This window comes from Oncorhynchus kisutch, linkage group LG5 (genome assembly GCF_002021735.2).
Source record: "Oncorhynchus kisutch isolate 150728-3 linkage group LG5, Okis_V2, whole genome shotgun sequence".
Taxonomy (NCBI): Eukaryota; Metazoa; Chordata; class Actinopteri; order Salmoniformes; family Salmonidae; genus Oncorhynchus; species Oncorhynchus kisutch.
In genome coordinates this window covers 75,420,917-75,439,705 of record NC_034178.2, presented here as the reverse complement: position 1 = coordinate 75,439,705, position 18,789 = coordinate 75,420,917, and the positions used below count along the sequence as shown (strand labels likewise).

At 41.2% G+C, this 18,789-nt stretch overlaps 1 protein-coding gene across 1 annotated transcript; it reads left to right on the top strand.

Annotated features, from left to right (window-relative positions):
- The first annotated feature begins 5,017 nt into the window (after positions 1-5,017).
- Positions 5,018-16,600, top strand: LOC116374248 (uncharacterized). Its single transcript, XM_031825825.1, has 2 exons — positions 5,018-5,271; positions 13,545-16,600. The coding sequence occupies exon 2, from the start codon at positions 13,603-13,605 to the stop codon at positions 14,542-14,544; it is 942 nt and encodes a 313-aa protein (XP_031681685.1). The 5' UTR covers positions 5,018-5,271; positions 13,545-13,602; the 3' UTR covers positions 14,545-16,600.
- The last annotated feature ends 2,189 nt before the right edge of the window (positions 16,601-18,789 follow it).

Sequence of the window (18,789 nt, the reverse complement as noted above, 5' to 3'; positions counted from 1 at the left end):
AGATAGATATCTGCACAGCGAAATCTGCTGACATGTTTGTATGCCCCATGTACTGTATATAACATTTGGTTGGTAGCAAGAATTTGGTATAATAAATGTAAAATTGAAAAACTTGAATTGTTGAATCAATCATTGTTTTGTAAGGTACCAGTCAAAATGGACAGTAGTTATCTTCAGTACCAGTCAAACGTTTGGACACACCTACTCATTCAAGGGTTTTTCTTTATTTATACTGTTTTCTACAATGTAGAATAATAGAAAACGATGAAATAACTCATATGGAATCATGTAGTAACCTTTTTTTTTTTTTAACAAACAAATGTACATATATTTTTGATTTTAGATTCTTCAAAGTAGCCACCCTTTGCCTTGATGACAGCTTTGCACACGCTTGGCATTCTCTCAACCAGCTTCACCTGGAATGCTTTTCCAACAGTCTTGAAGGATTCCCACATATGCTGAGCACTTGTTGGCTGCTTTTCCTTCACTCTGCAGTCCAACTCATCCCAAACCATCTCAATTGGGTTGAGGTCGGGTGATGCAGCACTCCATCACTCTCTATCTTGGTCAAATAGCCCTGAAAAACAAATGATAGTCCCACTAAGCGCAAACCAGATGGGATGGTGTATCACTGCATAATGCTGTGGTAGCCATGCTGGTTAAGTGTGCCTTGAATTCTAAATAGATCACTGACAGTGTCACCAGCAAAGCACCCACACACATCAGACCTCCTCTTCCATGCTTCATGGTGGGAACCACAGATGCGGAGATCATCTGTTCACCTACTCTGCGTCTCACAAAGACACGGCGGTTGGAACCAAAAATGTCAAATTTGGACTCATCAGACCAAAGGACAGATTTCCACCGGTCTAATGTCCATTGCTCGTGTTTCTGCCCAAGCAAGTCTCTTCTTCTTATCGGTGTCCTTTAGTAGTGGTTTCTTTGCAGCAATTCGACCATGAAGGCCTGATTTACACAGTCTCCTCTGAACAGTTGATGTAGAGATGTGTCTGTTACTTGAATTTGGGCTGCATTCTGAGGTGCAGTTAACTCTAATGAACTTATCCTCTGCAACAGAGGTAACTCTGGGTCTTCCTTTCCTGTGGTGGTCCTCATGAGAGCCTGGTAACTCTAATGAACTTATCCTCTGCAGCAGAGGTAACTCTGGGTCTTCCTTTCCTGTGGTGGTCCTCATGAGAGCCAGGTAACTCTAATGAACTTATCCTCTGCAACAGAGGTAACTCTGGGTCTTAGTTTCCTGTGGCGGTCCTCATGAGAGACAGTTTCATTATAGCGATTGATGGTTTTTGAGTTGAGTTTGAGTTTGAGTTTATTTTTATTTTTACAGGGACAGTGCACATTAATCAACATTTCAGTAAAAGTGCCGGTTTTAGCCAACCGGCTAATTTTCAACCGCAGTCCCTGGGCAGGTTATTAAAAACAATTACAATATAGACAATAGCAACATAGAACAAGCAAGACATAGAATACAGACAGAGCAACATAGGACAAGCAAGACGTAGCATACAGACAGAGCAGCATAAAACAAAAAGCAGCAAGACAAAATTCATAAAAGCAACAAAGTGTTTCCACACCTCACAAGCTACAGACAACAGACAACATGGAGAGTGGCAACACACAGCTAGGGACCATGTTCACAAATCTGATTGACCTTTAGCCATGTCTTCAAGCATTTTGTGAAAGTGTGATATGTGGTGCAGTTATGTGTGTCTGATGGCAGTGTATTCCAGACATGGGAAGCTCTCACAGAGAATGCAGATTTACTAAAGGTGCTTTTCCTTAGGGGAACTATACAGTCACCTCTCATGGCAGACCTTGTGGATCTGCTGCCATATGTCTGGGTTTTCTGTTTAACAAAAATATTGAGTGGAGGGGGAGCCAGGCCATTGAGGATCTTGAATACAAGACATGCGTCGGTGTATTGCACAAGATTTTCCCAACTCAAGAGATCATGCTTTCTAAGGATGTGACAATGATGATGGCTATTGGGCTTCCTATCAAGCACTTTGAGAGCCTGTTTGTAGACAGACTGAATGGGTTTTAATGTTGTACAGCAAGCTTGGGCCCAACTAGTCAAGCAGTATGTTAAGTGGGGGAGTATCATAGATTTGAAGTACAGTTTTGCTACCTCTGTAGTCAAACAATTTCGTATAAATCGGAAATTAGCTAGGTTGAATTTGGTTATTTGAATTACCTTTTTCACATGCTTTTTAAGAGAGGTTGGAATCAAGTATGATGCCAAGGTACTTAAAATCGGATACCACCTGGAGCTTCTCCCCTGACACATAGACATCTGGCTCAGTAGCATCTGTTGCCCTCTTTGTGAAGAACATGCAAACATTTTTTTTCACATTGAGATGCAAACACGAGTCACTGAGCCACTTTGTAACCTGGACCATTACAGTAGTGAGTTCTTGTGCAGCTTGTTGTTTGCTCTTTGCATGCACATATATCACTGTATCATCTGCATACATTTGAACTTCAGACCCAGTACAGACAGAAGTCAGATCATTAATGTACAGGCTGAACAGGAGGGGCCCCAGTATTGACCCTTGGGGCACGCCCACATCATAGCTACGAGTGGGCGACAGCTCATTGCTCACTCTGACACACTGAGTTCTGCCTTCAAGGTATGATTTCATCCATCTCAAGGCATCAGGGGAAAAGTTGAACTTGGACAATTTTGTGATGAGAATCTCATGGTTAACAGTATCAAAAGCCTTCCTTAGGTCCAGAAACACAGCCCCAACAGCACCCCCTTTGTCCATCTTGGACTTCACATTTTCCAGAAGAAAGCAGTTGGCCGTTTCTGTGGAGTGTTTCGCTCTGAAGCCAAACTGCATGGAGTGTAATGTGAAGGGGCTGTTGTTGAGGTGGGCAATCAGTTGTTCTGCTACACACTTTTCAACAACCTTTGACACCACAGGTAATATACTAATGGGCCTGTAGTTACTCACGTTAGCAGGGTCTCCTGATTTAAAGATGGCCGTTATTATGGCCGACTTCCATACCCTTGGAAACACACCGAGACCAATAGATGTGTTGGTGACCTTAGTAATGGGGCCAATGAGTGACTCTTTGTAGTTTTTAAGAAAGGTAGAGTCCATCCCAAACACATCTTTGGCTTTAGAGTTCTTTAGTGAGCTAATCACCTTGTTCACCTTTGACTCAGAAACCTCCCTTATGATGAAGACAGGTTGAGTGTCATTCACTAGCACTGAGCCCAAGAAACAAGTGGAGGGGTTCTGTGTCAGTACCCTGACAGAGTCAATAAAGTAGGAATTGAAGGCTATTGCTATTTCGACTGCATCCTGTGTTAGATTGTTATTCACCATGATTTCTAGTCTTTTTGCAGTGTTACTATGGTCTTTCCCTGTTAACTTTTTTAGATTCTCCCATATCAATTTAGAATTTCCCTTTGCTTCACCAATTATGTTAATAAAAAAGTTTGCCTTGGCCTGTCTGATTTCTTTCATCACCTTATTTCTCAACATGGTAAACCTACGTCTGTCATGCTCTAATTTAGATTTTAGGGCTATTTTTAGAGCATAATCTCGTTCTTTCATCAATTTCCAGATTTCTCCATTTAGCCAAGGAAGAGTGCTCTTTTGGCCAGGTTTGGATTTGATTTTCTTTAGGAAGCCATTTATTGTAGTCTGGATTGTGGATCGAAAAACCTGACTATCAGCTTCCACGTCTGTTTTGCGACTGCATTTGAAGAAACTTTAAAAGTTCTTGACATTTTCCGAATTGACTGACCCTCACGTCTTAAAGTAATGATGGACTGTTGTTTCTCTTTGCTTTTTTGAGCTGTTCATACCATAATATGGTATACCATCCCTACCTTGTCAAAACACAACTGATTGGCTCAAACGCATTAAGAAGGAAAGAAATTCCACAAATGTACTTTTAACGAGGCACACCTGTTAATTGAAATGCATTCCAGGTGACTACCTCATAAAGCTGGTTGAGAGAATGCCAAGAGTGTGCAAAGCTGTCATCAAGGCAAAGGGTGGCTACTTTGAAGAATCTCAAATATAAAATATTTTTGATTCGTTTAACACTTTTTTTTGGTTACTACATGATTCCATGTGTGTTATTTCATAGTGTTGATGTCTTCACTATTATTCTACAATGTAGAACATAGTAAAAATAAAGAAAAACCCTTGAATGAGTCGATGTGTGTCCAATCTTTTGACTGGCACTGTATATCAGTTCATAAACCAAAGTGCCGTTGGATCGGAACATTGAAGATGTCTCCACAGACTTTTTTTGTAACCTGTGTGCCACAACTGTCAGCATTTTTGTCCTCAAATGGAACTGGTAAAACATTTTTTAAAGAAATGTTTATGCCAATACATTTTCGTGTGAATCTGCATTGTACAAGAGTCCATCTTTCAAAAGTGCCAGAGCCTTTATGACATGAAATTCACTATAAAAAAAAAATAACCATAAAAAGATGCTAACGTCAAGCTATGCACGCCTCATTAGTGAAAATACCGTTCATGATGTGTATCATTAGATATACATTGTATGCAATACGGCAAATATATTCACAGATGTATTATGTCAACAACAACAAAAACACACACAAAAAAAAAACCTTGTCCCCTGAATTGCATAACTTCCTCAACCTACACGACATGGAAAATCCATTGCTATGTTGCCTCTTAGTGAATTTATTTATATCCCTTTGATGTAAAGATTACCCCAATAAATCCATATATCAGAATTGCCATTAAATTGCATTGAAACAAGAGTTGCCGAATATATCATTTGTGTACATATTTAATATCAAATATACTACATGTTCAAGATGCAAGTACTAAAAACCTTTCTTGCGCACCCACTTATCCGCATATCCAATGAAACAAGTGCAATTGAATTTTTTTTTCTTTCTGGCGTCCATTGTGCGCCTATCGAACGCTTTCAAATCCGTGAGGGTGAGTGAACGATGGCTTAGTTAGGGAGGGGAAACGCGGAGAAAAAAAATGATACTAGAATGGGAACTCAAATCAAGACTAAATGGGCACCGAACCGAACTCAAAAAAACGGTTTGAATGGAACGTTCACAAAACGCCCCTTCTTCCTTATATGGGCTTTCATTCCATCCAGGTTCCTTTTTTCCCCCCATCTAAAGCCCCGCCTCTTGTAACCGACTGTCAATTCGCACCACTGTTGTTGCAGCCATTTTAATCTACACTTCAGTTGTAACTACACCGACTGATGCTTGCTTAGGACCGTAGGAAGGTAAGGTTTCATTTTTTTGTTTTCTTTTTTTGTTTGTTGATGTTTTGTATTTCTACGGTCGTTGTCGTGCTTCAACTAATGACATTTCCCTCAAAACATTTCAACTTCTTGTTGAACGCAGAGAAAGCGTAAGGAAACACCATAAATAGCATAGCAAACTGTGGCTGGCTAACTGGGGGAGAAGTATGGTATAGTGGCCCGGTTGAAGACGCTAGCTAGCTTTGTGTGAAGTCGAATTTTACGTCGTATTACTGAGGTTTTATTTGAAAATAAATGTGGTTTTCATTGTTTTTTAACTCAATGTAATCCCCTTTGTTTTCTTAATAAGATTATTTGGTCATATTTCAATTGAATCTACAACCACACTATCTAGCTTTGATATGGGACTTAACAAAAATGTTTATACCCACTCAAGAAAAGGGGGAAAAGGCACCTGACATGAGAAATTCGGAATAATACATTTTTGGGTGAAAAAAAATATATATATATTGAGAAGAAATTATTGGCTCTCTGAATTTGTTCCTCCCTACCACAAGGGGCACTACCAGTGTTTGGGTCATTAATGTAAACTCACCCCATTCCATACAAATGTGCGCAACCGCAACATTCAAACGAGGCTACAAAGAAAACTAATGGGACTGTGTTGACGTCAAAATCGGGGGTGTGAACAAGGTTTCTATTCAAGGGTTGATCGACATGGTAATGGCTCTATAGTATTGGAGAAAAGCTGAAAAAACCTACCCTCCGTTACATCTTGACGTGTCATGTCGTTAGGTACAGCACACATAAAGCAACTATTTCTTTCTTACAATCTCTCCACCAGGTGTAGCACTTCTATCATCCTTTAAAAAGGGGGGGGATGCCTAGTCATTTTTTTCGTCATCATTCTCAAAGCCCCTGTTTACTTCTAAGATCACTTTAGCACCGCCCTAAAAACCCGATTCAAATTCGACACAAACTTTCAAATAGGTATGTAATCACACATTATATAAACTCTTTAATAGGTATGTGATGACACGTTATATAAACTCTTTATAGTGTTTGATTTACATCTTAGAGGCGATAAGTTGGACAGATCGCATGGGGGGAAAAAACGACATCTCTCCTTCTCATTATCACGCATTAGTTTCGCTTCGCCCACCCACAATTAAAAAAAAAAATGGCCCGACGGGTCTCATTGCCTGCTTGAATTATGCAGAAACGGGCAGCGTTTAGGTCATGTAATTGATTTTGTTGGAAAGGGGAGAAATTGTGCTTTACAATGGTATTGACATTACAGCCCTCTGACGCTGTACGTTAAAGTGTGACGACGTAACGTACATCACATGTTATGCAACTCATTCTGTGCCGTAAAGAATTTCCAACAGGCGCCGATTTAAAATTTTTAAAAATAATAATAATTTAAGACAAGAAATGATCAATGGTAAGTGTAAAGTTAATTACTTGTGAGTTCATCAATAGTTAATTCAATCAATTGTTAATTTTCTTTGCGTCATCACTGCGAGCCATCACGACTCTCAAAAGCCGCGACAGCCGCAGTTAACTGAGAAATTTAGCACCGCCCTAAAAACCCTTTTAAAGTTAGAAACAAACCTTCAAATAGGTATGTAATGAGATATTATATACATTCTTTAGTGTTAGTGTTTTATTAACATTTTAGAGGTGATAAGTTGGACAAATTGGGTGAAAAATCCGTTTCCCCACACAACATATATCCACCCCCCTTTCACTATCGCTCAGTAGCTTTCGCTTCCCTGCCCGCCATTTTGAGAGAAAAAAAAAACGGCAGAGCTCCATTGCCCCGCCTTCAATCATGCAGAGACTGGCAGCCTGAAGGTCTCGTCATTGATTTGGCTGGAAAGGGAAGAAATTGAGCGTTACAATAGTATTCATATTACAGTTGACCTTGAGGTATGGAACAGAGAGATGTACAAAAGTTTGTTAGCTACACAAAATGGCTATCCTGGGTAGCTATAGTGTGCAGCCCCACAAATTGTAACTCGACACGTAGGATCACAATTTTATTAAGCTAATTGCAATCTTGCGTAAGTACATTTTGAATAAATTGGGCTTTACTTTCCATGGAAACTACCTAGTTATACTACAACATTTCTAATTCTCACTGTTCGACTGTCACAGGGCACGCCGACTGCATTTCTTTATATAGCCCTTCGTACATCAGCTGATATCTCAAAGTGCTGTACAGAAACCCAGCCAAAAACCCCAAACAGCAAGCAATGCAGGTGTAGAAGCACGGTGGCTAGGAAAAACTCCCTAGAAAGGCCAAAACCTAGGAAGAAACCTAGAGAGGAACCAGGCTATGTGGGTTGGCCAGTCCTCTTCTGGCTGTGCCGGGTGGAGATTATAACAGAACATGGCCAAGATGTTGAAATGTTCATAAATGACCAGCATGGTCCAATAATAATAAGGCAGAACAGTTAACTGGAGCAGCAGCACGGTCAGGTGGACTGGGGACAGCAAGGAGTCATCATGTCAGGTGAGGCATGGTCCTAGGGCTCAGGTCCTCCGAGAGAAAGAAAGAATTAGAGGGAGCACACTTAAATTCACACAGGACACCGAATAGGACAGGAGAAGTACTCCAGATATAACAAACTGACCCCAGCCCCCCGACACATAAACTACTGCAGCATAAATACTGGAGGCTGAGACAGGAGGGGTCAGGAGACACTGTGGCCCCATCCGAAGACACCCCCAGACAGGGCCAAACAGGAAGGATATAACCCCACCCACTTTGCCGAAGCACAGCCCCCACACCACTAGAGGGATATCTTCAACCACCAATTTACCATCCTGAGACAAGGCTGAGTATAGCCCACAAAGATATCCGCCACGGCACAACCCAAGGGGGGGGGGCGCCAACCCAGACAGGATGATCACATCAGTGACTCAACCCACTCAGGTGACGCACCCCTCCCAGGGACGGTATGAGAGAGCCCCAGTAAGCCAGTGACTCAGCCCCTGTAATAGGGTTAGAGGCGGAGAATCCCAGTGGAAAGAGGGGAACTGGCCAGGCAAAGACAGCAAGGGCGGTTCGTTGCTCCAGAGCCTTTCTGTTCACCTTCCCACTCCTGGGCCAGACTACACTCAATCATATGACCCACTGAAGAGATGAGTCTTCAGTAAAGACTTAAAGGTTGAGACAGAGTTTGCGTCTCTGACATGGGTAGGCAGACCATTCCATAAAAACGGAGCTCTATAGGAGAAAGCCCTGCCTCCAGCTGTTTGCTTAGAAATTCTAGGGACAATTAGGAGGCCTGCTTCTTGTGACCGTAGCGTACGTGTAGGTATGTACGGCAGGACCAAATCAGAGAGATAGGTAGGAGCAAGCCCATGTAATGCTTTGTAGGTTAGCAGTAAAACCTTGAAATCAGCCTTTGCTTTGACAGGAAGCCAATGTAGGGAGGCTAGCACTGGAGTAATATGATGAACTTGTAACCTAACTGGCTAACATTGGCTAGCTTGCTAGCTACTTCCAGACACAAATGAGAGAACAGCTCTCTCTGACCATTTTACTCGCTCTAGCTGAGCTGGTTAGGCTGTTTTTTATGTTATCCAGAGTGTTGGTGAATGTGCTGCTGGTCACAATTTAATTAAGCTTTTTTTGCCAACGTTTACTGACACCGGCCATATTCAACAGATGTTGAGCGTTCATAAACGTATCCCTTTTTCTGCGCTCTGGCACACTCAGGCGAGAGGGCTCTGAAATCAGAGTAGATTTACCAGATACGTCTGTCGACAGTTGTTGCAGTGGCATCAAACATTCTATTGACCTGGTTACTTGCATAGTGGAGTCTTTTGTTTAGACATGTAGCTAGCAGCTAAACAATGAACCATAATACCAACTCATGTTACTACTTTACATGCATCTGTAGGTAGCTAACCAACCAGGTTCGATGTTAGCTAGCTAACATTAGAATTGAACTAGCAATGCAAATGGCTCTGAGTTACGAATAATATTACTACAGTCGTACACAGTCATACACGTAACATTAGCTAGCCAGCCAGCTAATGTTAGCTAGCTAACAGTACACTTTAACTTGAAATGAAAATGACTTTCTGACAGTTCGCTACATTTTCAGATATTACATATTTCTAACTAGACTCTCTTAACCATATACATGGATGAACGCTTCTCCCTCTCTGTCACGGATGCTGTGGTTGCCCTTAGTTTGAAGATGTTATCCGGAGACAGCTATTTTATACATATATATGTGTTGTCTTTTCAAAGCAAAGAATTTTCTCCATCTCCTTAGCTTCACACTCTAGCTCTATTGATTTCAAAACTCGGTCCTCCAGAAAGTGGAGAGCAACACTTGTGCATTTCTACTACGTGATTTAGTTCAAAATAGCTCGAAAGGATTAACTTCACAGGGCCTCCCGAGTGGCGCAGTGGTCTAAGACACTGCATCGCAGTGCTAGCTGTGCCACTAGAGATCCTGGTTCGAGTCCAGGCTCTGCCACGACTGGGAGACCCATGGTGCGGCGCACAATTGGCCCGGCGCATGCACGCTGACGCGGTCGCCTGGTGTACAGTGTTTCCTCCGACACATTGAAGCAGCGGGCATTGTGTCAAGAAGCTTGGCTGGGTTGTGTTTCGGAAGACGCACTGCTCTCTGCCTTCGCTTCTCCCAAGTCCGTACAGGAGTTGCAGCGATGGGACAAGATTAACCACCAATTAGATACCACGAAATTGGGGAGGAAAAGGGATTTTTATTTATTTATTACTGACCAGCTCATACGTAGACATGCGTATGTCGCGCATGACTACTTCACAGGAGCAGGATTGGTCTGCCAATCCGAACTCATCTGTCGGGCATGTCCAGCACATTCATTATCTCAGCCAATCATTGCTAGCGGGAAGGTTGCTCTCGCTTTTTCCAATGCTTAACCAACTAGGCTCATAATTGAACTATTGTATTCGTATTTACAGATGGCATACACGTTTGTTATTAAGGCACATGAAAATTCACATGTTCCAGAAGGCATTTCTGCAACAACAAAAAATGCATTTTGAAAAACAAATGGCGCTCCTGTGAAGTAGTCACGCGCGACATACGCATAGTTTCCTGAAACGAGTCACGTATGCCCTTGGCAAATATTTTTACACTTGCCAGTGCTGCTTGAATGTGTTCGCACCCATATCAGGAAAAAAAATACAATGTCAGAATTTTTGCTCAGAGAAAAAGCACATGGGAAGAAGGTGTTTTTACAGTCACAACCACCACTAGGCTACCTGGCAGCAGCGTTGGACTAGTAACCGAGAGGTTGCAAGTTCAAATCCCTGAGCTGACGAGGTAAAAATCTGTCGTTCTGCCCCTGAACAAGGCAGTTAACCCACTGTTCCTAGGCCGTCATTGAAAATAAGAATTTGTTCTTAACCTCTCTGGTACAAGTGGGACACTAGCGTCCCACCTCGACAACAGCCAGCGAAATTGCATGGCGCCAAATTCAAAACAACAGAAATCCCATAATTAAAATTCCTTAAGTATTATCCACGATTTTAAAGATACACTTCTTGTAAATCCAACCACAGTGTCCAATTTCAAAAAGGCTTTACTGCGAAAGCACACAACAATTGTTAGGTCAGTACCTAGTCACAGAAAAACACAGCCATTTTTCCAGCCAAAGAGAGGAGTCACAGAAGGCAGAAATAGATAAAATTAATAACTAACCTTTGATCTTCATCAGATGGCACTCATAGGACTTCATGTTACACAATACATGTATGTTTTGTTCGATGAAGTTCATATTTATATCCAAAAATCTGTTTACATTGGCGCGTTATGTTCAGAAATGCATTGTCTCAAACAAACATCCGGTGAAAGTGCAGAGAGCCACATCAAATAACATAAACATTAATAATCAATACAAGTGTTAAGCATGGAATTATAGATAAACTTCTCATTAATGCAACCGCTGAGTCAGAATTCAAAAATGCTTTACGGCGAAAGCACACTTTGCGATTATGTTACGTCAGCTCCTAGCCACAGAAACCCATACAGCCATTTGTGACACCTTTCGCAATGGGAGATGTCAGAAATAGCATTAAAATGAATCACTTACCTTTGATTTTCATCTGGTGGCACTCCCAGGCCCCATGTTAGACAATAAATGTTTTGTTCGATAATGTCCCTCTTTATGATCAAAAACCTATTTTTTGTTTGCGTGTTTTGTCCAGTAATCGCGAATGCAGAAGGCGCGTTCCAGAGGAAAGGTTTTAAAGTACAATAAAAGTTAGTAGAAACATGCCAAACGATGTTTAAAATCAAACCTCCGGTTGTTTTTGTCAAATAATCAATAATATTTCAACCGGACAAAAGCTTCGTCAATAGGAAAGGAGAAACAAGAAAGGCGCGTTCCCGATCAGACGCATGGCTGATGAATGGAAATTTCCACTGGCCACTGATTGAAAGTGCTGTAGCTCCCTTATTTTTCAGAGTAAAAGCCTGAAACAATGCCTAAAGATTGGTCACATGTAGAGGAAGCCATAGAGATCGTGAACTGGGTCCTAAGTCTTTGTATGGTGGATAGGCTTTCAATGGGAAAAACAACAATAATAATTTAAAAGTATTTTATTTGTAATAATGACAATTACAACAATACTGAATGAACACTTATTTTAACTTAATATAATACATAAATAAAATCAATTTAGCCTCAAATAAATAATGAAACATTTTCAATTTGGTTTAAATAATGCAAAAACACAGTGTTGGAGAAGAACGTTAAAGTGCAATATGTGCCATGTAAGAAAGCGAGCGTTTAAGTTCCTTGCTCAGAACATGAGAACATATGACAGCTGGTGGTTCCTTTTAACAGGAGTCTTCAATATTCCAAGGGAAGAAGTTTTAGGTTGTAGTTATTATAGGACTATTTCTCTCTATTTGTATTTCATTAACCATTGACTATTAGATATAGGCACTTTAGTATTGCCAGTGTAACAGTATGGCTTCCGTCCCTCTCCTCGCTCCTACCTGGGCTCGAACCAGGAACACAACGACAACAGCCACCCTCGAAGCAGCGTTACCCATGCAGAGCAATGGGTATGTCTCATAGCGTTCATGTCTCATAGCGTTTCAAACGTCACTCGCGTCACTCTTAGCGCGCACCCCGCTAACTAGCTAGCCATTTCACTTTGGTTACACCAGCCTCATCTCGGGAGTTGATAGGCTTGAAGTCATAAACAGCGCAATGCTTGACACACAACGAAGAGCTGTTGGCAAAACGCACGAAAGTGCTGTTTCAATGAATGCTTACGAGCCTGCTGCTGCCTACCATCGCTCAGACTGCTCTATCGAGCAACGATACGCACCGCATCGATTATATGCAATGCAGGACACGCTAGATAAAAACTAGTGATATCATCAACCATGTGTAGTTAACTAGTGATTATGATTGATTGTTTTTTATAAGATAAGTTTAATGCTAGCTAGCAACTTACCTTGGCTTACTGCATTCACGTAACAGGCAGTCAGTCTCCTCGTGGAGTGCAACGAGAGGCAGGTTGTTATAGCGTTGGACTAGTTAACTGTAAGGATGCAAGATTGTTTCCCCTGAGCTGACAAGGTGAAAATCTAGTTCAATAAAGGTGTAAATAAAATTTAAAAAATAAATAAACATTGGCCAAATCGGTGTCCAAAAATACAGATTTCCGATTGTTATGAAAACTTGAAATCGACCATTCCGATTAATCTGTCGACCTCTACTCTCTATCAAAAATAACTGTTGAGCAACACGGCAGGTCTTCACCTAGCCAAATATATTGGATAATACGAGACTTCCTCATTTCTGAAAACACACTAATTGAAACAAATGTTATGGTAGCTTGCAAAAGAGTGTAAGTGTGGTTGCTAACTAACTAACTGTAAATACATTTTAGTGCTAACTTGGCTGTGTGGTGAAACAATTCACTTATTTACAGCTAGTTAGCTACTGCACCACTCTTAACAAGCGAACATAATGCAGACACCAAAATTGACATCTCCGCTAATCTTTACCCTTTTTGACTTTTGTGATGTGACGTCTCCAAGCTTATTGCCAAGACGTTTGTGCAGATGCAGTCCACGTTGCTGCAACGTATGCATCTGAATTTAGAGGTCTAAATCAGAGTCCCACCCCCATAGAATTGATCCCATTGGGGACCCTTACCGTCCGTTACAACCGTAACTAAGCATGCAATGTTTGTATTCTATTTTTAACATTTGTCTTGTTTTATTTGTTGGAAACTGCTACTCTCTTCATTCTCTCAACAGGGTGAAGAGAAAGACTGACTTCAGGAGCTCTCAATGGTTTCACCTGAAGGCAGATGTCATGAATTACACAGAACCGGTTGTGGAGAAGGCCGTCAACTCCTGGTCCAGAATAGCCTCAGCGGGACAGACTGTCCTTTTCGAGGCAATACAGATCCTCAACCCTATGTCGAAAGATCTTTCAGACACCGAGGAACTGGTATCCTTTCTGCAAGGACTTAAGGAAGAGGGCCATAAGCCCAAAGTGCTACGAAGCAAAGATGTGTACGGTTACAGGTCATGTACAGCGAAAACCCTCCCGGAAGACATGTGCTCTGTGGACGTAGCCAGCAAGGGTCCAAGGCCAGGCAAGAAGAGGGGACGGAAGAGTAAGAAGAAAAAGAAAAAAAAGGAGTGTAACAATTACGCATCGTGGAGTAGTGCAAGTGCATCAGAATCTCACAAGAGATCGGTCTTTTCCAGACCTCCGATTCTGACTATACATCCTGCCCAGGTGCAGCAGCAGTATCTGAAACTAACGAACATTACAGGTTTAATGAGAGGTCACACTGCGAGAATGCAGATTCACTCTCAACCTCCAACACTTTCAGGAATACCGTTACTGCCGTCGCCGAACACGGGTAGAACACCTAAAGCTGTGGCCATGGTTGGTCAAAGGTACCATGCCTCCTGTCCGGAATGGAACAGAGCCCTTATCGGAGATTCTGCCCCCGTGATCTATCAGAACGGCCGAGGAGTTTACAACTACAAGACTGATGTGTCAAACCACAGACGGTCCTGGACGGATGACCAATCTCTGTGGATGATGAACCGTCAGGAGGAGTGTCGGCTGGACGAGAACAGTTTGAGGTGGAAGGTGATCAAAGTGGACGATTGCGTCACGGTTGAGGAACTGAGGAGGAAGGCCCAGAGGATCTTGCAGGTGAACCTGTCCCCTGTGATACAGATACGCCCGCTGTATGAAACTCTAGCTGAATACCAGCGTGAACGATATCTCCAGTAACTTCTTGGTTTAGCCTAGCTAGCCTAGGATCCATTTTGCAACGAGGCTTAGCGAAGTCCACAGAGGTCTTTCTTTACTGTTGAAGACATCAGGATGGCGTCATCTGACTGACGACAGTAAAGTACGTTCCTTGAGCAGAGACTGGGGGGGGGGGGGGGGGGTATGATGTCACGACTACCGCGTCAACAAGACTGAAGGGCCTAACGTCGATTAGAAGTTATACACGGTGCTGATTTCAGACACTCAAGCATGGACATTGCTGGTCAGAATGTACATTTGTACTTTTGTTTTGTTTTAACCAGCTTCTGTTTTGTACACTTCTGTTTTGTACACTTCTGTTTTGTACACTTCTGTTTTGTACACTTCTGTTTTGTACACTTCTGTTTTGTACACTTGAGGATGGACTGATAGACTTGGTAAGCAGTGTCACGTCACACTGTAGGATACATTTATGGTTTGTTGCAAGAATTTTTTTAGGTACATGACAATTTTTAAAACAATTTAGTCCCCTGAAATTGTTGTAAATGGGCAACCTTGTTTTTAGGGTTATTGTTTTACAGCTTGATTTGTAGGTCTTCCTGTGGTTGGTCTACTGAGTCATTATCCCTTTAATCTACTTTTGTGTTTCCTCTTTTAGGGAGTTTGAACTTTCGACAGCCTCAAAATGTTTGCTGAATGTAAGCACTTAAATTGTAACAATTCCATTTGCAGGGCAGAGTTAAAATGGCCTTATTATTTTCAGTAAACCTATCCCTTTTTGTAGTGACTGATTTTTTTATTTTCTCTGAGTAAAGAATTTGAAACCACCCTATTCTTGTATTATAATTTTTTTTAACCTTGATTTTGCCAAACTTTCCCAACGTCATCCGTTTGAAAAAGCAAACCGATATTAACTTTGACTCTGTTGTAGATCGGGTGCAAACCGCCCATTGGTGCTAATTGGTAATCGGTGAAAATGCGTAGTAAACTAAATCCATGTCCGTTTTGTTTAGAAGTTGCCAGTATTTTGTGATCTTTCATTAGTTCAGTTGACTGGTTTCTGATGCGCTTCTTCAACGGTTATTTGAAGTTCGACACGTTGTATTGTAGTGGCACAGTCAATCAAGGGTACTTCACAGGGACTGTTATCGGCTACGTCCCAAACAGCACCATATTCCCTTTACACTAGTATAGGGAATAGGGTCCAATTTGAGACTCGCCCTTCATGTTGGTTTAACCTCTCTTACTGTTTTTTTGTTTTGTTTTTGTGCCAAACATGTCGTTGGTGCTCTGTTAGGCCACATGATACGATTCACTGTTCTGATTGGATAGCTGCCTCTTCATCCCGCCTCAACTCTGGATTTAATTGGTGCATCGTTTTTTGTTGCCAATTTCACCATCCCAGAAGTTGCAAAAATTTTAGGCCAAAACTACAGTCTAATTAATTAAGGAACTGGTTAAGTTGAAGGATTTTTGTCAGGTTTATTGTAAGGGAAAGTGAAGAGTTTTTTGTTTTGTTCAAATTGCTTGAATCGTCATGTTGTAGCCCAAAATCAGGGCCTTTTTAAATGGATCGTTTGTTGCCATATGTGGAAAATACCATAAATATTACTGAATGGTTGTGTTCAAGCCAGGGACCAACCAGTCATTGTGATTGCCGAAGGGGAAGTTAATAAGAGCAGATTGGTATGGCTGTAATGTGTCTTTTCACCCCCGCTATTATTCATCTTGATTTCATTGTACCGGTATGAAATAAAGTGACGAGGTGAGCACGGCTGTCTCTTTATAAAGCCTAGTTTATGCAACGCAAAAAACACAATTTAGTTACTTACAATGGCATTACCTGAGTTTGCAGGGCTCCACATGTTTGCCGAAGGACCCAGAATGGCCATTTTGCGTAAGGTATACATTAGGATAGAGTCCCCTGGTCACATGATAGTGATCAATTTATGCAGGTTCTCAACTAACTATTTTGTATCCTAACAGATGTGTCCATTTCTTGCAGTTTGTTGATTTTTGGAGTCTTATTGGATAATTTTCAGAAATGTTTTAATAAATCTTTAAGGACTCATTTTAATTTCCCGGGAGGTGTTTGAATTTTTATTTTTATTTTATTTATTTATTTTACCTTTTATTTAACCAGGTAGGCAAGTTGAGAACACCTTTATTTAACCAGGTAGGCTAGTTGAGAACACCTTTATTTAACCAGGTAGGCTAGTTGAGAACACCTTTATTTAACCAGGTAGGCAAGTTGAGAACACCTTTATTTAACCAGGTAGGCAAGTTGAGAACACCTTTATTTAACCAGGTAGGCAAGTTGAGAACAAGTTCTCATTTACAATTGCGACCTGGCCAAGATAAAGCAAAGCAGTTCGACAGATAAAACGACACAGAGTTACACATGGAGTAAAAACAAACATACAGTCAATAATGCAGTATAAACAAGTCTATATACAATGTGAGCAAATGAGGTGAGAAGGGAGGTAAAGGCAAAAAAGGCCATGATGGCAAAGTAAATACAATATAGCAAGTAAAATACTGGAATGGTAGTTTTGCAATGGAAGAATGTGCAAAGTAGAAATAAAAAAATAATGGGGTGCAAAGGAGCAAAATAAATAAATTAAAATTAAATACAGTTGGGAAAGAGGTAGTTGTTTGGGCTAAATTATAGGTGGGCTATGTACAGGTGCAGTAATCTGTGAGCTGCTCTGACAGTTGGTGCTTAAAGCTAGTGAGGGAGATAAGTGTTTCCAGTTTCAGAGATTTTTGTAGTTCGTTCCAGTCATTGGCAGCAGAGAACTGGAAGGAGAGGCGGCCAAAGAAAGAATTGGTTTTGGGGGTGACTAGAGAGATATATGATGAGAGAGACCCACGGATGTGGCGTAGTCTGGACACCAATATTTGACTTTAAGCTTATTCAGATTGACGAAAATTGTCCAGAGGGGCATCGGGACAGAATGTAAATGTACATAAACATTTCAATTTATACATTAGCAAATGGAATATTCCGGTCCAAGAGAAGGTTTTAGGTGACGTTCTTGCTTCGTAGCTTAAATGTACTGTAAATATCCCAGTAGTCCAGGAAGCACTTTTCATGCGTCTACCATATTACTCTTTTGATTTATGCAACAAAAACCATATTACACTCTTGAAGAAAATTGCATCAGTTCACAATGCAGACATTTTTAAATAGTTTATTTTTTACATCTATACATTAAGTTAGTTTAAGTGGCACACAAGCTAGATGGTTAATGTTAGCTAATAACGTTTTGTTCAAGTAACTTCAGAATAAGAAAAATGTACTTTTAACCCCTTAAACAAATATAAAAACAGTCATGTTAACATGCAGTGTTACTCATGTTATACGGAGCTAGGTAGCAAGATAAACAAAATATCTATATCTGAACTTACTAGCTAGTTCGCTGATGTTAGCCAACATTAGCCCATAGCTTGATTTGCATTTCGGGCCTACCTTAGAGCAAACCATGCCTCATTTGAGGAGGGGGGGGGGAATCTAATTGCAACAAAACGCTATGTTCTGAGATTCCTTTAAAGCTACAATGTCAATTTCAGGTAACTCAAAACAAGTCTCCTAATGTAAGGAAAATGCCTAGACATTTCAGTTGTTTCAAAAACAGTGCTCTGTTATTACGTCTCAATGAGACAATTGTTTACACTGCCCTGCTTTTAAGGGCGGCAAGTGTCGCAGGCAACCTCCCAGAGGTAGCAGTCGAGACGTGACAAGTTTACAACTTTACATTCTAGTAAAAGGTCAAGCAGAGAGTATTTTCTTAACAGGCAATCTCTCTCTTAGTGAGTAGTGGCTATTTTCAGACTATACATTTGAGTTAAATATCTAATAATTGAATTGTGTTTATTTAGTTAGCCCAGTACAATGGAACCAATGAACTAGGCTTTGTCCCAAAACTACATCCACCGTGCCTTCTGTGTTTTGATCTAGGTCTACTTAGCAGTCTAACACAACTGGTGAAACCAAGCCTAACTGGACCCTGGCAGGCTGGAGCTATAGGCTGTTAAGGCCTTGGGGGCAAATGGTGGAAATTGGCAGTGTTTACTGAGAGGGAACTGCCAAGGATATGCAGTGGTTTACGGGCCATCCTCCATTTTCTAATTTAGCAGTGGTGTGTGACCCAAACGGTACCCTATTCCCTAGGTAGTGCCCTACTTTAGACCGGGGCCCTATTCCCTAGGTAGTGCCCTACTTTAGACCGGGGCCCTATTCCCTAGGTAGTGCCCTACTTTAGA